Raw genomic sequence first — 26017 nt, 5'->3', positions numbered from 1 at the left:
TTCGCTGACGTTTCGCCACGGTCAGTAGCGCAACGGCAGGTGGGGGTACTTCGCATCGACAAAGTAAATGTTGTAAAGGTCGCTGTAGTTGGTTTGTTGGTGCGGCGCAACATACGGTTGCGACAGTGACGTACAGTCTTCCTCAGTGCTTATGTGGACTGAACATAAGCACTGAGGAAGACTGTACGTCACAGTCGAAATATATATTTGCGCACTGAATTCCAATATTTATTTCCAAAAAATTTAGTAGAGTATAACGGAAACCGATAACTATTTCTTTGATTAATTTCAAAATAGCTGAATAAAATCTGCATACAGGTGAAACGGATTGCTACAACGCTCAGGTTGATTCATCAGCTGAACAAGCAAAAAATTAAGGTTTAAAAAAACTTGTGAAATACTCCACGCCATTATTTGATTGTTGGCTGGTTAAGGCCTATTTCAATTTAAAAAATAGCTATTAGACAACATTAACTAAACACTGAACAAACTGGTTGAATTAACGCTTCTTGATTCTTCCCAAGAAACTTTTTTTGGCTAAATAAGTGCTTTTATAACTAATCTAATTCAGCTGGCGGCTGAACATAGGTCGAATAATGTATTTCTAAGTGTTTGATCACCTTTAATCAGTCGGTTTTGGAGAGCTAAATCAGCTGCTTGTTACATTCGGTTTCCTAAATAGCAACGACTGGCAGGGCACTTCGCATTTTACTTTCCCCACGGAGGATGTGAGCTTCGAGATAAAGTTCATTTTACACACCAAGTTCCCCAAGAAGATACTGCTGTGGCTGCAATCGTCGAGATGGGGATGTCAAATCCGGTCCTCGATCGCTCTGGACTGGCCGTGAGCAGGAAAATTTATAGTACGAAGAGCCTGCTAGAAGTTGCGTCGTTCATCAAGGTATACCACAAGAGTGAAGACGCGGTTCGATTGTTGGATCAGATAAGATGAGAACTCGCTCTACGTCCCCCAGATGCGTCCCATCGAGAGTTTTTCGTTAAGCATAACCATAAGAACGACTTCAAAATCATCTACTAATCATAAGATTTACTCCTCCTTTTGTCGCGAGAACTGAGGAGGAATTAATAAATAAAAAAGAAAGAACTCAAAAACATGCCTACACGCATGTCTTTGTCCGCCATGGTGAATGTTCTGGTCGGAAGGCCGCTCGCAAGGGCGTAGATTTTTCTGCAAGTAAGCTAATATAATTGCCTTCCATGGGAAATTTATCAAGCCTAATTATCTATTTTAGTTTTTTTATCACCATTCAACAAAGTCTATTTTTTCAATACAAACGTTATTTATTTCCATGGTTGCATTGCTAGATTTTTAATTTGCGCCTCTATTCTTTCAGATAGAAGTAGTACTCCTTAAAAAAAATCCAGCGTAAGAAACATGTAATTTGTGGTTTCGATTCAACTCAAATTGATGCCAGTTCAGCTCCGATTGCTGCGTTAAAACTAGTAATACATTTTCACTTGAGGTCCCATGTGCAAGTTCGTGAGAAAGCAATAAAATTTTCCTTTTCCTATCACCCGGAACCAAACTGGATTTTTCCTTTCCTAATATAATAACGCCTCTACTTGCTTCCATCCATTACATCTATTCAAATTGACACCACCAATAAATTTAGTTTTCCCTGTTCCACTTTCACCTACGTGTGCAGCGGCAATTCGCAAACGACGCCTTCCGTCCACCCACGGATTTTTTCCCGTACCGATGGACATTCGGTTTCAGACTCTCCGATTCAAGCTGTATTTTTCACTGCATGTGTGCATAGGTACATACTTTCACTAGTGGAAAAAAACCACCGTCGTCGCCGCCCATAGACTCCCATCTTGCGTGACCGACCGAGAAGTGTCGGTCCACTACCGATTAGCCAGGAGGGTAAACTTGAACTTGCATTCGACACAGAACATGCTGGCCGCCAACCAGAGTGGTCGTAAATTAAATTTTACACTCCCGATACCACCTTTATACCGCTAGCCATCGGCAAGCTTTCTTTGCTGTCATTTCGGGGGAAATTCATCAAGCGAAAAAATGTGTTTGAAAATAGAACATTAACATCGGGAGGTAGAATTGGGAATCGTGTAACATTCTGGACTTGAGTGTATAGAGACATATAACTGTGGACGTCATGTTTAACTCCACAAAAAGTTAGTTCACGTCTTAAACAGCTTACGTCTTGGACAGTCATATAACTTTTCTGGAAAATATAACTGTGTGCACAAAATTTCTCCGTGGTAAAGAAAATTAAAAGTCGTGTAATTTATTTTTAGCGATAACGACTGCGATAAGGAAGGTTTCAAATATATAATGGTAATGTACTGTAACGGGCTTGGTAGAAGGTCAGTGAAACAATTTATGTTAATATGGAACATATAGAACAAAGTGTCGAAACAGAAAGGGGGAGAAAAAGCTCCGCCTGTTTCAGTATCACAAACAAAAATCAAGCCTACGAGAGGTTTTAGAGAGTAAGGTGAAATGAACTACAAAAATTAAATTTTCTATTTTTTAGCAGAATCAGATAAGAAATAAGTTGCTGAAAATAGACAACCCCGTTTTATACTACCACTTGCCATTTCGTCGGAAAAACATTTTCATTTTCAACACGTTTAAGCACCATAGACGGCTGCCATCGCGAGAGCAGGCATCTGCCTGTGAGGTATGATGAAAGTGAGATTTTTTTCTCCTCCCCTGGAGGCTCGAGGCAATAAGATGCTTCTGCCTTTATTCCACGATAGGGGGACCAGCGAACAATATTACCAGTAATAACTTTGGTCAAGTGTCTGCCCGGATTCCCACGGAGTGGCCGTAACTGTAGCTTTGGTTGCCTCGTAGAGTGAGTGAGAGGCAGTGAGTGCAAAAAGTAGCAGCACAGACTAAGTTTTTCCCAAGTTTCGTTCAATAAGTTCTGGCCGCGTCCCACGTGCCCTGCTTCACCACCAAACACCAGGCAGCGGAGGCACACTGGTTAATGTAGAGAAAAAAAAAACATCATTTAATTATTAATTTCGCATTCATTCAACAGTCGTGTTCCGTTGCCAAAGTAATAATCGAATCGAGCCGCTAGAGCCGAGCTGGCAATAAAAAGTTGCACGAAACTGCTATCTAAACAGTTGAAACATGAAACAGTCATTAGGTGGAAATTGCGCAGCAATGCTTCAAATCAGCATGAAACCATGGAAGGAGGTTAGTTCGACTTAAGTTGACTGTTCATTTCACCTCTGTTGTTACCGTTTACATTCGCTTTTTTTGTTGGCAAAAAATGAAGCCCCATTCCGATTGTTTACCAAAAAAAGTTTTCATACCAAGATTCAATTTTAAGTCATTTCAATTTGAAACAAAAAATCCACATTCCAAATGACCACCTGCAGAGGAATGGCCCACATCCGTTGGCTACATGGCGAGCAGTAGACGATGCTAATTTGTTTGAATAAACACTACAGCGAGTTTAGCACTTCTTGGAAAACTTTCCCTGCCCAGCGGACAGCAGTCGATTGAAATATGCACTAACGGTGTAAAACTAACAAATCAAACCAATTCCCGCTTCTATTAGTAGACGCCGCTGAAGACCGCCCCGGGGGTCAATTAGTGGAACGGTCTGTTGATTACCGCCAATTTCGCACATTTTGAAATAATTCGGTGGGTTGTTTTTTTTTCGGCCATCGGCAGCTCGAGAACGATTGCCTCGAAATCATCCTCATAGAGATCATTAGGTGAAATTGCGCTGTCTTCTTCAAATTTAGATTGAGGAACGTTTATCCTCCGGAGAAGTGATTAGTTGGTTATTTCGAACCGAACACCTTCTGGCTAATTTTACTGTTTTGTCGACGCCGACATGTCCTTCGTCCGGAATGAAGCTACTCTAACCAACGGCTTGCTTGATTCGATTATGTGAAAACAATCAACTGACACGTTGTGACCACAATTTGTATACAAACATCCGGGTCGCAACATGGAATTGAATCTAACTTTGTTGGCTGTAGATGACCATTGGGACCACAACTTACGCAGCCAAACCGGCGATAGTTTTATGCCCAGAGGGTGATAGGAAAACAACGCTGTCATAAATAATTTGCATTCAATTGTTGAATGTTCCAGGTTCTTAGTTAGTGTTTTGGTTTTCCTCGAATGATGGTGCATGGCTTCCCTGGACAGCTCAACTGCGGGTTTCAAACTATAATTATTATAAACATTTAGAAAATAGATCAAACTTTTCTTTGAAACGCAGTTTTTATATAAATGCAATCGGACATAATTTGCGGGAAGCATGTTACTCAAACCTTTTCTTTCGATTTTTATTACAGTTTTGTTTCTGTATTTTATTCTTTCACATGGCTAATATTCTGACATGAGACTGACTGACTGAAGCCAAAGGTTTGAACTCGTACTGTCTTTTCACTTTCTGTTCGAGGAAACATACGATTTTTTCACAAGGGAAACGAATACGAATGGGTGAAATAAGTCAAAAATTTAGAGTCTGCTAGGAACGTCAAAAATGTCAAAAATAGCAGAAATGTCACAAATCGGTAAAAACGTCAAGAGTAGGAAAAAAATGCAACAATACCAGAACTGTCGTAAATGTCAAAAATATCAAAAATTAGACAGATAACAGGAATATCAAAACTGATAGTAGGTCAAAATTGTCAATAACATTAATTAATTTCAAACAAAGTAAAGTGGTCCAGAGTGTTAAAATTATCAGAAATGTTCCAAAGTTAAAACTCTCAATAATGTCAACAATTTAAAAAATAGCAAATCTTGGGCATGAGTTTGAACGACCGGGTATTTCGTAGTTGCTCCTCCGTGATGGATCTGAGCTAGTGAAGTTGAACAAAGAACCACCGTCTGCATCTCTTACGACTTTAACGGAAAGGAAGGTTAGTTCGTCACCATGGTCAGTGACGGATTGTTTTTATACCTGCTCCCTCTACACGCCTTTCTATACTCTACTGCTCTTTTTTACTCAGTCTCGTTAGGTACCCTGCCAAGTTTCGGCAATTGAAAATCGCCCGAAGAGGTATTCATTCAACTGTGTGTGACTTCGTTCCTGTATAGCCAGAACACAGCTGCGTCCATTAATTAGGACTATTGTTGTATGACTTATAGAGCAAGTCCACGCCACTTTACAAATCGATCCTGATCGATCATTCTTGATTTCGCTGGAACTTTACCTAGTTGTTCCTTTTTGATAAAGAGGTCATTTTATAATATCAGTTCTTCAAGTGGACTCACGACTGCTGTTTCAAAAGGCCCTGTCTATAAATGTGACTGATGAATAGAATATTTTATATACGTTAAAAAGGCTTGTTTGATTGAAATGGTGTCTTCAGCAAAGTTGTAGGTAATAAAATTGCGGTTCTAGAAAAAATATGTACTTTGTTGAATTCTTTTTTTGTGCCAAATTTTACAAATATTAAATATCTCAAAAAGTACCTTTTTTAAAAATCTATTCTATTTTTCCACACATTGAAGATGATAATACATATGTGCTACTATCTGTCAAAATTTAGTGATGATAAAATGAAAAACAAAAAAGTTATGAAAGTTTGAGTATTTTGACATTTTCACTCTGAACTTTTTTTTAGTGTTTTTTTCTAGCTACACACTACAATGTTAAAAATTTATCACTAAGAGCATGATACCAATTCAACGCGCTGATTTTGTACCCTAATTGATCATTTTTATACTGGCTCTGTTAAAATTGAATTAGTGTAACTCACCGCACGCCGTGTCAGAATCGGAATATTATGTAACTTCAATGCACCTCAGATTTTTCTTCACCTAAAGTTAGTTCAGAGTCTGAGCTTTCAAATGAAAGTGGTTTTAAAATATTCTATCGGGGAAAACATGAACAAAATGAGTTTGATTTTTTTTCAATGTTTTTACCAATTTTGCCCATATATGGAGACGATAGGTACACTGAAATATATGTGTGCAGTGATTGTTTGATTCGAGTAGGACCTGAAAAAGTGCACGGTTACAAAACCTTTCGATGCTGGCTGGGAATTCTCAATATCATGAGGATTCGAAAGCCATTTGAAACAAGCCAACAAATGATGCCGACCGATTTTTTTAAAATCACTTCTTGTTTTCAAAATAATTTTTTAGTGTAAGATCTCAGATTCAATTTCGTCAATTTCTATAAAAGTTCAGACACTTTCTAAAAGTAATCTCTCCTCTATCTCTTATCTCTAATCTCTCTGAGTAAAGTTCCTTAGGACAGTAGTAGATTAAAAACCAGACTCTACGGACATGCATCGAACGTAAACAAACTCAACCAGATACTAAGTGCGGACACACAGACAAACTACCAGTTATCCGAGCTAAGAGAGAGAACCGCTCTCATTGAGCATTGCATCGACACAGAACACAGATTCGACTTAGAGAATACATGCATAATAGATAGATCGAAACACACAGCTTCACTACCATTTTTAGAAATGTGTCACATCTACTGTACACCACACATAGTGAACCGCCGTATTGATGTGGACAACCTCAACACAGCATACGCGGGGATCTTACACAAACTTAAAAGCCTAAATGAAGATGGTATAACAGTTAACTGAACAGAAACACAAGTTGAAACCGCCACACTACTCCGACAGTGAAAATAAATTCCTCCCACCACCAAACTTATAAACGTAAGCATTGATGTGTATTTCGATGTTTAGGCTAGTTTTTTCATGTTGTTTCAATTTGTTTAGATTGTCCAATGATAAAATTTTTTAAAATTAGTGACTAGTGAACTTTAAATGCAACCACCTGACGTAGTCCGATAATCATCATTGTAAGTCGAGGGAAAAAGTTTTGTAAAATGCAAAGTTATTAATAAATTACTCCTTTGAACAGTTTCCCCTGATGAAGGCACCAATAAGTGCTGAAACGTTGGGACGAATGACAATAACTTCGTTCTAAATTCTGAGATGCATGACTGCTAAGCCGAAGTCCCAATTCTTAAAATCGCTATGTTTTGGTAAACTTCGGTTTCAAACGAACAATCAGTTTTGGGACGCTCAAAAACCGTGGTTCATGTTCATAGGCCGGTTCATATGAACGGCTCTTGAAATGTTCGCCCATCGCTGATGACACCGTCTTTAACCGAAACAGCAATCAGCATTCATCGTTATCACCTACCACAGTACTAGTAACGTGGAAAATAATATAAAAAAGGTATAACGTGGAATACTACAATGTACTGTTTCTCCCCCTCTCTATCTCTCTCTCTCTTGCTCTTTCTCTTTCTCTTTCTCTCTCTCTCTCTCTCTCACACACACACAAACACACATGCACAGACATTGTTTATATCGTTACCATACTACACCGTGTCTAATGTATTCTCATTAATTTTTTTATATCATTGTTGTGATAAATTGGTAGACATATGCACAAATATGTATTGGTGTAATTTTGTACCATGTTCACACAGACTATTAAAGATGCAGTTTGTTCCCTTTCATTGAGTGTCCATTGTTTATCGACGATGAAACAATTTTTTGTGCCGAAGTGATAAAAAAGTTTTTGGAAGGTGAGCGCCCAGGCCATATTTTCAAAAGCTTGAAAAACCTGGGAGTAAAGCGTGATTATGTCTATCGGACCATTAGAATATACCGTGACACTTCCTCACTGGATGACCGAAAGAGATCCGGTCGGCCACGTTCAGCTAGGACTAAGCGAGTGGTTAAGATCGTAAGAGAACGAATTCGACGAAAATCGCACGTAAAATGGCCGCTGATCTTAATGTGTCCAAATCAACCATACACAACGTGCTGAAACAAGACCTGAGATGCCAATCTTTTAAATCTTTTAAGACAAAAAGGTACGAAAGAACTACTCTCCTACTATCGCGGCACGCCGGAAAAGAATTCATCTTTTCGGATGAAAAATTATTTGTTCTGCAACAGTCTCACAATGTCCAAAATGACAGATTGTGGGCCTACTCTTAGCAGAATATCCCGAACAGTGACAGAAAGTTCCAAAGTGCCGCTTCAGTGGTATTTGCAAGAAAGGGAAGCTACCGCTTGTTTTCATTGTAAAAGACGCTAAAATTAACGCTATTTATTACAAAACGTAAATTTTGGAGAAGGTTGTAAAGCCAAGCGTAGATAGAATGTACGGAGAAGATCATTATGTGTTTCAACAGGACGGAGCACCCTCTCACACAGCGAATCTGGTTCAGAACTGGTGGCAGGAAAATTTGACCGACTTTTTGGCCAAAAATGAATGGCCTCCCAGTTCACCAGACCTGAATCCCTTGGATTACTTCGTATGGTCACACATGTTGTCGTAGATAAACGAGCACAGGATACCTACATTGGCCTGATTCCAAACCGTAATCCTTCGTATATGGGACGAAATGCCCATGGAAGTCGTTCGTGCCGCCTGCGACGGATTTGAGAAACGTTTGAAGCTCGTCAAAAAGGTTAAAGGTGGAGTTATTCCAAAACACTTGTTGTAATTTATTAATAATATAGTACATTTCAAATCGAACAATAATTAATTAAATCTGAACAGCTGTTGTAAAATTAATGTAGTTTCAATTTGTATGAGAATATATGTTGCAATGTATCTAGCGTCTACATGTACGGGCAAAACTGATGGAAAAATTGAAAAAAAATCAACCTCATTTTATTCAAGTTTTCCCCGATAGAATATTTTAAAACCACTTTCATTTGGAAGCTTAGGCCCTAGACTAACTTTTAGTGAAGAAAAATCCGAGGTGCATTAAAGTTGCCTAATATTCCGATTCTGACATTGTTTTTTGTAAAAAAAATTTTTCGAGCTAGCACCAGTTCTCAAAGATTCATCCGTTTCTATTAACACATTTCGTATCGAAAAAACAATTCAATATCGACAATTTCATGAACTACTACCCGGCATTATTTTCATCGGTCAAAAAGTTGAAACTTTGACCGCTTTGAGGCATGTGTTCCCGATGTCCGATCGAGCTAACCGATATTCGAAGGTCAATTTTTATTTCACGCATCTCATTGGCACTCTACGCTACACAGTAGGCCTGGCCGTTGACAAGAAAAATGTATGCATTTTTATATGCAAAACGATATATATCATTTTCCAGGATTCTTTCAAGTACTGGTTAGTGTAGACGACACTATGGACGACACTAGACTAGACTAAAGGCTTTGGGAGTCGTTTTATCTCTTTTCCCACTTTTGGAATATAGACAACTTGAACCTATCACCAGGCTTCTGGTATGTGACTTATGGCAACGCTGGCTCGGAAGTGTTCAGTCAACTGAGGAATATGAGCATCTTTTGTTTTTGAAAGATTCCGTTCTTTTCAGCAGATTTGCATCGTTGAAAAGAATTTAGAGCCCATTCAATTCTAGCAGACGTGAAGATTTCGTGTGCTATAGGATAGGCTTCTGTTGACCATAAATGATCTGCCTCATTCGAATCCTGTATTTCAACAGATATCGGTGTTGACCCTGGAAATTGAGTTCTCATGATTACTACCAGAGTTTCAGAGGAATCAACAGTAAAACTCTCTTTTTAGATTACCAAGACCATTTTACTGATCTTTCGAGAAAATAGGTCTTGTTAAAATAAGCAACTTTCCATGCTTCATTTCACGAAAATTTATCTATTTAAAAATGAAATTGATATCCTATTTGTGACATTTGAATGATATTTTGTGAGTGTGTAGGCCATTATAAACTAAGCATATTTGCACAATTCATTTTCGATAATTGAAAAAAAGCTTACATCCAAATTTGCAAATGTTACAGCGATCATGGGCAGTTTAACATCATAAAAAAAATTCAATGTTGAAAATTTCATGCTTTTTTCCATCGGTCATAAAATAATAATAATATTAATAATAATCAAAAGAAGAAACGTTCTTCTTTTCCAATTTTGCTCCCTGTCCTTTCACAGCTCATTGATTCCTGGCTTTGCCCTTGTCACTTATAGTCACCAAGAAAAGAATACCTGGTCGCTACTCTTTTTTTACCTACTTATTCCGCTGCCATGTGAATGTCATTTTTTCCATAGAAAACAAGGTGTGTAGTATCGGCAGTTAATTTCGGTAAAATTGCTAGGAAAATATACAATATCGGCAAGAATGTCGGGAAAATGTGGTTCTGTGGTTAGCGATGTTGGTCGGCTAGCACTCCCACACGGTCGTGATGTCGGGTTCGATTCCCGATCAGGTCGAGGATCTTCTCGAGCTGGAAATACTCTCGACTCAGCACTGGGGTACGGGGTATCGTTGTACTTATCTTACAACATGTTAAATGTGCCAAAACAATATCGATAACGAATTCTCTCAACTAATCTGGTGCTTTTGATCGAGACCGTTGTTAGCCCTCCTGGCTAGCGTGCGATGTTGTTGTTTTGTGCGTTGCACGGTAAGTGATATCGCTAATAATAGTGTCTCTCCTTTTATCTTTCTTCTACATTCTCTCGCACTGATACCTCCACGCACTAAAGCCACTGTTGACATAGAATTACGTCTTACAGCAATATATATATATATATATATATATATATATATATATATATATATATATATATATATATATATATATATATATATATATATATATATATATATATATAGGTATAAATTTAAAAGCCGAAAACATCGAGAGCGTCACGAAAATTGGATGCTTGCTTAAATGCTTAAAGCTCAGTCAGTTTTTAATGAGATTTCCTTCATTCTTGCAGCAATCGACTGGAAAATCAGCTTTTGTGCTACTGAAAAATATAGAGTCTATTTTGGCCAATCAGAGCTGAAAGCAAGACTAAACATCACTAAACAGACTAAACAAACATTTTTCACCTCTGGAAGTATAACTCCCAGTAGTCACGTATGAAAATTAGCATGCAGACATTTAGTCTTCATTGACTATATGATCACTAGGGTGCCAGGCAAAATGGTCATCTCGAATTTCAAAAAAAAAAACCCTATACAAAATGTTCACCTGCTCGAAAAAACACCCTGTGCAAAATTTCAGCTCAATCGGACTTATAATGAGGTGGCGCAAAGCGATTGAAGTTTGGCTTTTTGAAAACCGAAAAATCACCCAAGATTTTCATTTTATACTCATTTTTACACAATATTATGAACCACCCTATGTCGAATATAAACCACCCTAATGAAACATAATGTATTCGATGCTAGTTATAGTGAATATCATTATACAAGCTATTTCGAGAGACTAGTGATCAATTTCAAAAGATGAATTCTAATTCTAGTTTCTCAACATGTTGTTTTCCATTATGGGACAGTTATCCGGGTACCGGCAATACAGTACTTGTAAGTTCACTATCAAGAAACGGGCTGCTAACTATAAATTTGATTTCCGTTCTGTTATTATCTCGGTAGAATTTTCTATCATTTTAAGAACATTATATGCTGCTAAGTCCATAGATACACGCAAAATTCAAATAACACCTGCAACATCAAGTTGTAAAAAAAGTTATGAGTAAAGCGCAGGAAGAACCTTAAGTTTTAATCCACTTGTATTGATGTTTTATATCAGAATTTCAGGTTGAAGGTGTATATATATACAGTCACAGACTGTATATTACAAATTGTTGTGAAAATTGTTTTGTAACATGTTTATGACCGACTTTATTTTTGAGAATATATTTTAGACGGCTAACGGCAGCAAATATGATGAAATATATGGTGTGAACTATTTTTTTTTTCAAGTACAATGCAGATCAAAAATAATAATTTCGATTTAAAGTTCTTTTATAAAAGTTGTGTGAAAAATCATTCAAAATAAAATATATGTTTTATATTGGCTCCACCTCTTGCGCTTTTTAAATTATTAATAAGTCATAAATCCTTTTCTTATACACATCAAGGACTAGCCGTGTTACTTGAGAAATTAAATAGCGCGGAACCACATCAATACTGGGCGGAATTAGGATTGAAACTTGTACATCGAATGTGTGTTGGACATAACACAATTGATGCTCTAGCGTATTTAAAATGTATTAGGCTGCTCCAAACCACGACATCAAGTATCAAGTATCAAGTATCAAGTGGTGTTCAGCAGGCTGGTATCGTTGAAACAGTGCCGCCAGCACTCAATACTGATATGTTCGGTACTGATTAAATAAATGGAAAATGTTAGATCGTTACCCTTTTATGAATCCGGTCATTTGAAAACATCATTGAATCATTAACAATTAAAAATACATTAGATTCAGCGTCAGTTAATTCTGCGACAAAAAAAAGCATCGCTAATCTAGTATTATTATATGTCTAATCTATCAGACTAGTACTAGTTCAATGAAAATATCCAATGAACCATGGTTTGACAACCTACATTAAATGTCTAATCCGTCCGCCATTACCGCTCGTGGAAAGGTGGATAGCTGTTTCGACCGCAGACCGTGTTTATCAGGGACGGCTTACAAAAATTGAATCCAGCAAGCGAGAAGTGATGCACAAGAGCTAGTTGGCAAAATTTAGATATGTATATTTACCTACTTCGAAGATGAAGTAGGTATTCTTTGTGTAGTGAGTGGCATTGTTGAGTGATTGATATGAAATCTGGTTCGCTGATAATTAGGAAACCTGTATATTAGAGAAATGACAAGACACTCACCGTTAAGGCAACTGTTAACATCAAAACGGGCGAGCTGTATAATTTTGCATTGCCGTTATACGTTTTGATGTTGACGGTTGCCTTAACGTAAGTATCATGTCATTTCTCTAATATACAGGTTCCCTACTGATAATCGAAGAACTTTTTTTGAGGGCTTCCCGTAACTTGATACAATTATCGAAGCAACCAGAGAACATTGTCACAAGTTACCAATAAGCAGCAAAATGTCACAGAATTTGGAAGTTATCGTACCGAAAAAAATCTACCGGTACATCATGAAACGTGTCCACACAGTTGGTAACCACCGTAGAGAAGATTGTGGCACAGACGAGTTGTTTGCTTATTGCTACTTGAAGACCAATCGAGTCTACCAACCAGAAATTCTCGAATCGATAGTACGCAAAGCAACGGAAACTTTGGAATCGTACCGTCTTCTAAATCGAACCGAACAAGGAAAGTATCGTCTGAATCCTTTGGTAACCAGTCGAAATCCGCACCATGAGCTCCGTGTTAATGTTGCCGATGAAAATTCGACCCACGACACTGGAAGAACCAACGACGTCTTCACTTCCATGTTTGGCGTTGGACAGATTTTACAAGCAACGGTCAACATTATCAATCGAATGGGAAAACATGTCACTCTACCAAACGATCGGAACTGTTCGAAAAAGGATGAAACTAACGAACCTGAGCCGCAAGCGGCAATGGAAGAACTTCTATCGGTTTCAGGCACTCGAGATCTTTCAAAGGATCCGTTCAAGATGGTGGAACCGGAAGGGGAAAGTTCAGTGGAACAAATAAACGCTCTCCCAAACGTTGAAGATCAATCCGCCCAGGAACCGAAAGCAGAAGCTGACGAATGATCAATCGTACATATTTGGTTTCAAATCTTGATTATAACATGAGAAGTAAATTACTGCTATTATTATTTCCAATTCCGTTCCGTTGCTGAGCTTTCGTTTCGTAAGCGCTAATAAAAGAACGATCTTATCTAAAATATATAGTTTAGGCATTTAAAGGTGGGACACCCGAACCATTCATAATGCTATGATTTACCTTTTACAATTTAAAAAAATATCACCGAAAATTTCACTCCGTGTTACATCATGCGCCACAAATCGATAAACCTACGGAGTCTAAAGACTAGCGAATAGTTTTAACCTAATTATGCAAATTCGCCTCGATTCGTTGCAGTTGCGAGAGAAAGTCGAACCGAATCACCTTCTGGCAGAACAACAACAATTCCGCACGAGCGAATTTCTAACGCTAGCCCTACCAACAACCGGTCCGAATAACAATTCGATTGCAATGAATTTTTCAACTGTCAGCCACCCAATTTAATGCTAGGGCGGAATCCTATGCCGCGCCGGCGGCTCGGCCAGATAAATACAGCTATATTGTTATTGAATTGCAGGTCTTGCGCTAAACTCGCGGTTCTGAGTGCGGGGTCCCTAGCTGGAGGGCTCGAAAGTGTGCAGTGGTAATCGAACAGGTAGTGAGGTAGAACTGTTTTTTTTTCGACGTATTTCGGACCTACAGGTATGCAAAATAGACGACCGTTTAAGAGAATGATTGCGTATGAAAGTCTAGTATAGCTACACTGCAACTATCCACTGAATCGAATGCAGTGTAGATTTAATGGTAGTTTAGAGCCAACAGTAACCTAGGGGATGTGCCACCCACTCTTTCTCCAACCGGCGCAAGGGGTGGAAACACAACGTGTGGAAAATAGTACGTAAATGGTTTCTGCCCCAAAGGTACGCTGTGGACTCTGGGCTTCGCTAGTGACTGGCGCAATGTTTGGCTTTATATGGAAAGCACCATTTTGGCACGCAGGGCAAACAGAGAACGGCTCCGAAACTTTACACTGTCGGCGAAGTGGCGCAGTTTCGGAAAATATTTACCAGTTCTTGACGCATTGCGAAAGTAACAGCAACAGTGCAAAATTCTGGCCAAAATGTAAATTCAAACGGATGTATATTAGCTAGGAAAAAGATATCATAATATTTTTTTGTGAATTCTATGCATTCCAGGAACTTTTAAAGCGTTTCTAGAGGATTTAATGCTTCTAGATTTTCATGATAGTACTAAATTTCCGAAAATGTCATGTTAAGCTCAAGCGCACTTAATCAACTTAAAAAAAACATTTGCTGTGAACCGATTTTACACCGTACAAATCATTTTACTCCGCCAAGCCTCGCTAGCGAACGCAAACAATCCATCCCACGCTATTCGTGTAATCCTGTTTTATCACAAGTTCACCGACATTTGACACCGATTTGTAAAGCTTTTCCTGACACACATCGACTAGGGAAGGTGGCATGCTGTGGCTGCTGCTGCCGAGTGTCAGTTGTATTTAACTTTTACTCAACCGGCTAGAATTCCGCAGCATTAAACCGCAATTCCTGTCGTTCAATAGTGAAATTGGATAGCTTAGGATTTACACTGTCACTAGTCTCCTAGTGAGGCTGCAGAAAGTGCAAGTGCTAGTGAGCTGGAACCGGGCATGTACATTAAACCTACTCTACACATGGAAAGAGAAAGGTTACCCGGGATTCGGCGTTGTGTCCCAGTTTGGCTGGCTGACATGAACCGCCAGGGCTGCTGGCTACAAGACAAATCGGCCTGCCGACTTCCGATCGGAGAACCGGCGATGCACGAGATTTGCGCGCAGTCCATTCAACTGGTCTGGCCGGTTTTTTCAGTGTTGCACTTCTGCTTCAATACTTCGTATTGCCGGGTGGCCTCGGTTTGCGATGGCTATGCATGACCAAGTATGCATTTATTAATGATCATCACGGCGACTATTGATGGGATATCGCAATGGTTTCTTTTGCACTCGCTTCTATACACATTCCTAATGGTTCAGCTTATCCAGCTGGATGACACTCGTAATGCTTTTTTCGTGATAGAAGAATGCAACTTTTTTGCAGCAGCAGCTATTTAATAATTATTAATTATTTGTAACTTGTTTTTTCCGATGTTAAGAATTGCGAGAGTACAATTTGTACATTCCAGATAGTTGTTTAACAAATGGGACCAATTCATAGTTTGCACTGAAAAAATTATTTTTACCATTATTATTTACTCTAATCTGATTGAGATCTACTCAGTTTGGTATTCTTATGCAAATTGTCAAAAAGTGAGTAATCAAGATGGGTAACATTTACTCAGATTTTAGTAATGACCACCTCAGTTTTGAGTTATCATCCGAAGAACAGTTGGCATCGCTCCTATTCATTGGCTAACAGTAAGTATTTAATCTGTTATAGAAACAACAATTTCTTATTGAATTATATTACAAACAACATATATTCCACAATAATTTCAGCCAAACGTCAGGATCGCAGAGGGTTTGGAAATATATAAATGAGCTCTTACTGGTAATCCCCATGTGCCCCATTCAATGAAGCCATTAAGACAAAAGACACGGAAGTGATTTTAAAACATTTATAAGGTTTCAGTGTGAAATAAATATAAGTTTTTGAATGTTTTAAAATTATTTCATTCATTGGGTCCGATTTACTCAAACTGGGTAACTTCTACCCATTTTATTTATTTCTGGCTTGCATAAAAAATGAGCGTGTTCCACGTTACGAATGAAAAATGATGTTCGTTTTTTTTTTCAGAAACAATACAAATTATACTAAGACAGACGAAACAATTGTTCTATAAACCAGAAACGACAAATAGAGAAAATGATCATAAATTAAGAAGAAAAACGAAAAATCGATTCGAAAAACACAAGTAATGGCTAAAAGTAAAAATGATTCTAATTCAAGGTCGAAATGGTGAAAACATTGAAAATCGGTTGATCAAACTAGATTTAGAATGGCAAAAACGCTTTTGAAAACCGGAAATAGCCATGTAAGATAAAGTTACAATAAGATAAAAATGGTAGAAAAACGCTCATAAAGTGACGATTTCAAAACCAGAAAATTATCTCTAGTGAAAAAAACGCTACTAAAAGTCACAACAAAAAATAACCTCAAACTAAGCTCCGAATTGTAAAAAATACAGGAATGATTGAAAAAAAAAGAATAAAAATCAAGCTAAAAAATGTGAAAAAACGAGTTCAAAGATCAGTAATGACTAGAAAATATAATGATTCCAAATTAACTCAGACTAATGGGAAACGATTCTAAGCACAAAAAACCTAAATTAATCCACCTAGCGGTCAGACCCAGCCTTTCTCATTCAAACTTTTATTTATAAAAATAGGTTTACACGAACACATCAATCCAATAAATGTATATCTACTCATTAGGTTCTAAAATATTGATGTTGTAATCTATACATATAAAAATGTAGTCCGGTCTGCCTGTCTGTTTGATCCATATAGGCTCGAAAACTACCGAACCGATCGAAGTGAAAATTTGTATGTAGGGGTTTTTGGTGTCGATAAAGGTTCGTATGATAGTTTGAGACCCCTCGCTCTTCTGGAAGGGAGGGGTCCCATACAAATGAAACATAAATTTTTGTACAACTCAAGGACAAGCCAAGCAAATGAAACCGAATTTGGCATGTGGATGTTTTAAGGGGTAACTAATATGTCCCTAATAGTTGGACGCCCCTCCTTTTTCTGAAAGGGAGGGGTTCCATACAAATGGAACCAAATTTGGCAGGGGAATGTTTTTAGTGGTAAAAAATATGTCCATAATGCTTTAACACCCCTCTCTCTTTTGAAAGGGAGGGGTCCCATACAAATGAAACACAAATTTTGCACAGCTCATGAACCAATCAAGAAAATACAACCAAATTTGGTATGTGAATGTTTTTAGAGGTAACAAATATGTCCATAATGGTTCAACGCCCCTCCCTCTTCTGGAAGCACATGTTTCTGCACGAATTTCTGCACATCTTGCGAACTAATCAACTAAATGGAACCATATTTGGCAGGTGAATGTTTTTAGTGGTAACAAATATTTTCCATAATCGACCTTAGGCAACATTTTGCATTGTAAGATGGCAACTTCCGGTTTCTGGAAAACAGCCAAAAATGGCCGATTTCCACCCAATATAATAATAACCGGATCTAGAATGATACACAGGAGCTAAACTCGACCACAGATAGCATTTTGAATTCTAAGATGGCGACTTCCGGTTTCTGAAAACAGCTGAAAATGACCAAATACCACCCAATATGAGTTTTTCATTTACCAGTATGACGTTCAAAATCCAGAAATTGTCTCCAAATGCCATTATGAATTACAAAATGGCGACTTCCGGTTTCTAAAAAACAGCCAAAAATTGCCGATTTCCGTCTAACATGAGTATCTCCGGATCTAGAATAATACACAGCAGCTGTAATCGACCACAGACCCAATTTTAGAATTTGATTTGGCGACTTCCGATTCCTGGGAAACAGCTGAAAATGATCGAATAACATCCAATATGGGTGTTTCTTCAACCAGAATGACGCTCAGAGGCTAGAAATTATCTTACATACCATTTTGAAATCCAAGATGGCGACTTCCGGTTTGTGAAAAACAGCCAAAAATAGCCAAATACCATTCAATCTGTGTATCGCTGGAATCAGAATGATGCAATGAGCTAACAATTTACCTCAGGCACCATTTTGAATTGCTAAATGGCAACTTCTAGGAAACAGTCGAAAATACTCAATATGGATATCTCCGTAATCGAGATGATGCATAAAAACCAAACATTGACCCTGGACACCATGTTGAATTTAAGGAAGACCACTTTTAGTTTCTGGAAAACAACCAAAATAACTAAATAACTCCCTATATGGGTATTTCCGAGATTGATGCCAGAAAATCTGCTGAAAATGGCCGAATACCACCCAATATAAATATATTCAGAATTAAGGCGATGTACAGAAGCCAAAAGTCGAGGATGTTGTCATTTGGATAAAACCAATCATTTTTAACGATTTGTTATTTGACTTAGATCATATCCTATGGCCGATTCGTCGTGCATTTGCAGACTTTAAACACATCGCAAGGAATCAATGAATTTGGAACGTTCAAATAGTACGATACCACATTTAAATTATGTTAAGGCCACATATATCGATCAAAGCAAGCATAGTTTTAGATAGTCTTTGAATTTCTTTTCTTTCCATAACTTCTGAGCCACATATCAAATTGTTATGAAGTTTGTTATTTGTAAGTTCGAAAGATGACTCGTTCGTATGACACTAGTTATGTTTAAATATGTCATGTAATCTTTGAGATAATAGACTTTCTTTGTTTTATGACAATTTAATACATAACGGTTGCTTAAGTTCGATTATAATCAAATGGAATGGGAACGTATAGGGCAGGCAAACTTTGAAACCACGTGTTTAATCATAATTCATCAGTTGACCCTTAACTAGCCCACTCATCTGTTAATAATATTGATCAAATTGGTTGTGTAGTTTCTGAGATAATGAAGTTTCGTGATTTTCACATTTCGGTACATTACAGACGAAGTTACAGTTCGGTTACAGTAAAATTCAATAGGGTGTTATGAGGTAGCTAGACTTATTAATTGACACTAATTTTGTGGAAATCGGTCCAGCGATCTCTGAGAAACATGAGTGAGATTAAACAGTCTTCAGAACACGTTTTCATAACTTCTGAACCCGAAGTTCAATCTTTATAAAATTCAAAAGTTAAGGGTTTTTAAGGTAGTTAGTTCATTTGAAACCAATTTTGTTCAAATCGGTTTTGTACTTTTTGAGATAATGATGTTTCATGATTTTTACATTTTGATACATAACCTCTAAACTAAAAATCCGATTACAATAAAATTCAATAGGGTCTTAAGGGACAACAAGACCTTTCATTTGCAATTAATTTCAAGAAAATCGGTCCAGCCATCTCTGAGAAAAGTGAGTGAGAGTAAAAATCTGCACATACACACACACATACACACACACACATACACACACACACATACATACAGAAAATGCTCAGCTCGTCGAGCTGAGTCGAGTAATATATGCCATTCGGCCCTTTTGAGCACTTTTATACTTTCGGTTTTGCGAGTGATTGCTATACCTTTCTAGGAGAAAGGCAAAAATGTTAAAGAAAACCTAAATTAATCCACCTAGCGGTCGGACCCAGCCTTTCTCATTCAAACTTTTATTTGTAAAAATAGAATATATATTTACTCTTTAGGTTCTTGAATATTGATGTTGTAATCTATACATATAATAGGTTTTAAAATATGGATGTTGTAATTTATACATATAAAAATGCAGTCCGGTTTGTCTGCCTGTCTGTCTGATCCAAATAGGCTCGAAAATTACCGAGTCGATCGTCGTGAAAATTTGTTTAGGGATTTTTGGTGCCAATAAAGATTCCTATGATAGTTTGAGACCCCTCCCTCTTCTGGAAGGGAGGGGTCCCATACAAATGAAACATAAATTTCTGCACAACTTAAGAACAAACCAAGCAAATTAAACCGAAATTGGCATGTGGATGTTTTAAGGGGTTACAAATATGTCCATAATAGTTGGACGCCACTCCCTTTTCTTGAAGGGAGGGGTTCCATACAAATGAAACACAAATTTCTGTACATCTCGAGAACTAGCCGAGTAAATGGAACCAAATTTAGCATGTGGATGTTTTAAGAGGTAACAAATATGTTCCATAATCGACCTTAGGCAACATTTTACATTGTAAGATGGCAACTTCCGGTTTCTGGAAATCAGCCAAAAATGGCCGATTTCCACCCAATTTAACATCCGGATCTAGCATGATACACAGGAGCTGAAATCGACCACAGCTACCATTTTGAATTCTAAGATGGCGACTTCCGGTATTGGGTGTTATTCGATCATTTTCGGCTGTTTCCCAGGAACATTTGATTCTAGTATATATATATAGAATTGAGGCGATGTACAGAAGCCAAAAGTCGAGGATGTTGTCATTTCGATAAAAACAATCATTTCAAACGATTTGTTATTCGACTTTGATCATATCATATGACCGATTCGTCGTGCATTTTCAGATTTTAAACACATCGCAAGGAATCAATGAATTTGGAACGTTCAAATAGTACTATACCACATTTAAAATATGTTGAGGCCACATATATCGATCAAAGCAGGTGTAGTTTTAAATATTTTAATTTCTTTTCTTTCCATAACTTTTGAGCCACATTAAATTGTAATGAAGCTTGTTATCTGTAAGTTCGAGAGATGACTCGTTCGTATGACACTAGTAATGCTCAAATAAGTCATGTAATCTTTGAGATAATAGACTTTCGTTGTTTTATTAACAATTTATTATTAACAATTTATTAACAATTTAATACATAACGGTTGCTTAAGTTCGATTATAAAATCAAATGAAAATAGGGCAGCCTAACTTTGAAACCACGTGTTCAATCATAATTCATCAGTTTACCTTAAAATAACCCGCTTATCTGATAATAATATTGATCAAATCCGTTGGGTAGTTTCTGAGATAATGAAGTTTCGTGATTTTCACATTCCGGTACATTACAGACGAAGTTACAGTTCGATTACAGCAAAATTCAATAGGGTGTCATGAGGCAGCTAGACCTTTCATTTGACACTAATTTTGTGGAAATCGGGTCAGCCATCTCTGAGAAAAGTGAGTGAGTTCAAGTAGTCTTCGGAATGTGTTCCTTTTCATAGCTGGATTTCACATTTTTAAACATAATAGGCAAAGTAATAGTCTGATTGCAAAAAAAATCAATAAGGTCTTATGGGGCAACTAGACCTTCCATTTGACATTGATTTGATGAAAATCGGTTCAGCCATCTCTGAGAAACATGAGTGAGATTAAGTAGTCACGTTTCTTGTCATAACTTTTGAACTACAAGTTCAATCTTCATGAAATTCAAAAGTTAAGGGTATTTTAGGTAGCCCGTTCACTAGAAACCTATTTTGTTCAAATCGGTTGTGTAGTTTTAGAGATAATGATGTTTCATGATTTTTACATTTTCATACATTACCTCTGAACCAAAAATCCGATTACAATGAAATTTAATAAGGTTTTATGGGACAACGAGACCTTTCATTTGCAATTAATATATGAAAATCGGTCCAGCCATCTCTGAGAAAAGTGAGTGAGAATAAAAATCTGCACATACACACACACATACACACACACACATACAGAAAATGCTCAGCTCGTCGAGCTGAGTCGAGTGATATATGCCATTCGGCCCTTTGGAGCACTTTTTTACTTTCGGTTTTGCAAGTGATTGCTATACCTTTCTAGGAGAAAGGCAAAAAATATATAAAATATCCTGTTTTATTTGACTACCTGAAAGTTAGAAGGCGATTGGTTGAATGAGTGGAAAATACCAATTTTTTTGTGATGCAATTTGGTCCCGGACACTCTTTACCCAATCCAACGAATCTGCTTCAGAACAGTCCTGTCGAAGATTTCTGTATGATTTCATGTTCCTTGGTGTGCAAAAACAACTGGAGAGCAACAAAATTTCAGTTGTCACCCGTTAGCTAATAACTGCACTGGTTACCTCGCAAAAACTACTACGATAGATCATTACCATGTCCAATGTAAATGTTTCATCGCATAACGTTGATTTGCGAAATTCTTGCGATAAATCTTCTTCTTCTTTTTATATATCTATAAAATAGATGATACCCAGCCCGCGTTGCTGCGCCTCTTAGTTTGTAGCGACAATTATGTATTTCTGGAATTTGCCATAATTTCAAACATGTATTACCATGCAATAAAAACCTAAATTAATCCAGCTAGCAGTCAGACTTATTATTTGTAAAAATAGATTTACAGGAATGCTTAAATCCAATAAATGTTTATCCACTCTTTGGGTTCTAAAATATTGATGTTGTAATTAAATTATAAAATATGAAATTTGACGTAATGTTACTACTTAAGAAATAGCGAAATAAAAGCAATGACTCTTAATTTCGAACAATTTAATCACGAGCGATGCCGGGAACGTTCAGATAGTACGATACCACATTTAAATCATGTTGAGGCCATATATATTGATCGAAGCAGGTAAAGTGTTGAATAGTCCTTGAATTTCTTTTCTTTCTAAAACTTTTAAACAGCATATCAAATTGTTATGAAGTTTGTTATTTGTAAGTTTGCGAGATGACTCATTTGTATGACACTAGTTATGTTCAAATAAGTCGTGTAATACTTGAGATAATAGACTTTCGTTGTTTTACAATTTTAAAACAAAACGCTTGCTTAAGTTTGGTTACAATCAAATGAAAAGGTAACGTATGGGGCAGCCAAACTTTGAAACCACGTGTTCAATTATAATTCATCAGTTAACCCTTAACTAGCCCGTTCATCTGATATCAATATTGTTCAAATCGGTTGTGTAGTTTCTAAGATAATGAAGTTTCGTGATTTTCACATTTCGATACATTACAGACGAAGTTACAGTCCGATTACTGCAAAATTCAATAGGGTGACATGAGGTAGGTAGACCTTTAATTTGATACTAATTCTGTGGAAATAGGGTCAACCATCTCTGAAAAATATGAGTGAGTCCAAGTAAGTTGTCTTGGAATATGTTTCTTTTCATAGCTGGATTTCACATTTTTAAACATAACAGGCGAAGTAATAATCCGTTTGTAAAAAAAATCATTAGGGTCTTATGGGGCAACAAGACCTTTCATATGACGCTAATTTTTTAAAAATCGGTCCAGCCATCTCTGAGAAAAGTGAGTGAGAAAAAAAAGTTGCACATACATACACACACACACACATACACACATACATACATACATACAGAAAATGCTCAGTTCGTCGAAAGGGGTCGAGTGGCATATGACATTCGGCCATTGGGACCACTTTTATACCTTTGGTTTTTCCAGTGATTGCTATACCTTTCTAGGAGAAAGGCAAAAAATGATCCCAAATTACGATCAAACTAAAAAAATTAAAGGCTTTCTTAGACCAGAAATGGCAAAAAAAATTATTCAAACTAAGCTCAAGGTCGCGAAAAGGGTTTTCAACGTCAGAAAAGACTAAAAGAAAATGATCCCTAGTTAGGTTCTCAATATCAATGAGCGAGGAGGAAGAGGAGTATAAAAAAAGCTAGAAAAAATATCAGAAATTAGCCTCGAAGTAAAAAATTAACCTAAAAGAAAATATTAACAAATAAGCTTGAAACAAATCAGCTTAGAACGGTCAAAAATGTTTCTTAAGGTGGGATATGGCTTAAAATAGGATATACAGCCCCAGAGATTGTATGAATTGATGACGAAAGACTAAACAGTGTAGTTGAAGGGCTGTGGAGTTACAAAGTTACAGTGTCGACTTTTACAAGCGAGTATTCATAGATTTTAGTCTCAACAGAATCAAGCCATTTGCCTAGTGAGTTGCGTATGTTCATTTGCAGGCTTCTTATTAATCCCTTATTCACAATACAGGATATTGGGGAGCTGACATAAAATCCTTTAAGGGGTGTTAAAGGATCCTATTTGATAGAAAAAATCTTTTTACACATATGACCGACATTTAACGACCGCAGAGTTATTCACTTTTTTCAGTTTTCGGCTATATTTGCCTTCAACGAGGTCTCTAGCACAAGAGTTATGACAGCTAGCTCAATTTTAATTGGAAAGCTGAGCAAATTTCGTGTCTTGAAAACGTCGAAATAGAGAGAATAAGAAGCACTCAGAAAGGAACAAATGAGAATTCAAATGTTTTTTTGAGAACTAAACTGCAATTTTGTCTCTAAAATGTTTGATAAACATGGATTTTGTTGTTGACAAAATTAAACATTGAAGTCTCCTCTACAAGTTGTTCTTTGACACCAAGCATTTACCTCTTTTAGTTTAGCTGCTATTTCACTTTAAAAGCAATAAGCTGCGCCTTCGTTTAGTGTTGTAGGGTTTACAATTTTCTGCTCCACACAAGGAGACAGCAAAAAAACAAAAAAAGGTTACTCAGAGCCACACCGAATGCTCCATTTGACCGCTGGAGAGGCACCATGAAAGAGATATCCGTTGTGGGCTGTTGTTCATTGTTCATTGCGTGCCGAGCCGAAGACGAGCATCGAACACCGATTGTTTGATTCTGGCTCGGTTTGATAAAGCACGTACTACTCTTAGTGCTATGCGTGCTTATTAAGTTGCCTGTAGTAGCATGTTTTTCTTTAAGACATCAGTTTGAATAACACTCTCACATGATCTTCTCCCTGTTAAAGGGGATTGCTACGAACTTTCCAGAAATGCTTTAACTTCGAGACGATGATCGACTCTAGGCTCATGAAAACATTAATTGACCTGTTGGGACGGGGAGGTGCTATAAAAAAATTATGTTAATTGGTTTAACTCCATACCAAATGCAATTGTTTAAAATAATCGTATTATTCGATAAATAAGTCAGGAAAATAGGATTGAATTCTCATATCTTATATATAAAATGAAGTTACATTTTTACGTCCGCCCATAACTTTACAACGGAGCGTCTGATTGAGCTGGCTTTATTTTGTTGTGATCGTCTTTGTCCGAGGCAAATTGTTACGACTAGGAAAATTCAAAGGAAAATGGCAAAACTCACAAAAATAGAATTTCCATACAACGATGAAATGAGATCGCAGAAGGCGCAATGAACAACAATAATATGACAGCAATTTAAAACAGTTATTTTGAAATCATCTTTCAAAAGCTACCACCAAAATTAAATACAAATAGAAGTACGCTCCCTCAGCTGGTCTTGAGGTACGATACAGGCGTAACAAGCCAGATGTCGTAGGTTCGAGTCTCGGCGCGAGAGAGACTGTTAGTTGTCAGTAGGATCGTAGCGCTAGCCCCGCAATTGTCCTGTACATAAAACAGATGGCTGCGAAGTCTGTGTATAAAAAAAAACATAAGGTCGAATTCCGAATTGGAATGTAGCACCGAGGCTTTGCTTTGCTAGAAGTACGCTCGACTGGTGGCTACCATCACGGTAATCGATTAAACTATCTAAACATATAAAAATGCAGCTCTGTGTCTATCTGTCTGATCCATATAGGCTTGGAAACTACAGAATCGATCAGGGTGAAATTTTGTATATAGGGGTTTTAGGGACTGAGAAAGGTGACTAAGATAGTTCGGGACCCGTCTCTTTTCTGGAAGGGGGGTGAAACACAAATTTCTGGACATCTAGAGAACTAACCAAGTAAATGGAATCGAATTCGGCAGGTGAATATTTTTAGGAATAACAAGTATGCCCATAATGGTTACACACCCCTCCTTCTTTTGAAAAGGTTGGGTTTCCTACAAAAGAAACTCAAGTTTTCTGGATGGGAGGGCTCTTGTTGTGTAATGTCCACGGTCCTTACGAAAAAAAAAAAAGAATTTCTAAGAATTTCTAATAATCGTTTAAAATTTGTCCACGTGGTTTGTGGATGGCCCTTAATAAAACAGAACGAATTTAAATTCGTTTTTCCCCAATCACTTCACATAAAGTAACATTTAAATTAAACTAGTCGCGATTATG

The 26017-nt window shown here is 37.3% G+C and overlaps 2 protein-coding genes across 3 annotated transcripts in view; one reads left to right on the top strand and one right to left on the bottom strand.

Moving 5' to 3' along the window:
* LOC129720690 (uncharacterized) overlaps positions 1 to 26017 on the bottom strand; it is a 257772-nt gene that overhangs the window by 47527 nt on the left and 184228 nt on the right. The window lies entirely within an intron of this gene.
* Positions 12804 to 13922, top strand: LOC129720694 (uncharacterized). Its single transcript, XM_055672266.1, has 2 exons — positions 12804 to 13462; positions 13788 to 13922. The coding sequence occupies exon 1, from the start codon at positions 12818 to 12820 to the stop codon at positions 13454 to 13456; it is 639 nt and encodes a 212-aa protein (XP_055528241.1). The 5' UTR covers positions 12804 to 12817; the 3' UTR covers positions 13457 to 13462; positions 13788 to 13922.

The sequence above is a fragment of the Wyeomyia smithii genome, chromosome 2 (assembly GCF_029784165.1).
Source record: "Wyeomyia smithii strain HCP4-BCI-WySm-NY-G18 chromosome 2, ASM2978416v1, whole genome shotgun sequence".
NCBI lineage: Eukaryota > Metazoa > Arthropoda > Insecta > Diptera > Culicidae > Wyeomyia > Wyeomyia smithii.
This window is presented reverse-complemented; position numbering and strand designations above follow the sequence as displayed.

Coding starts and splice junctions, on each gene's coding strand:
- LOC129720694 (XM_055672266.1), top strand. CDS start 12,818: ATGTCACAGAATTTGGAAGTTATCGTACCGAAAAAAATCTACCGGTAC.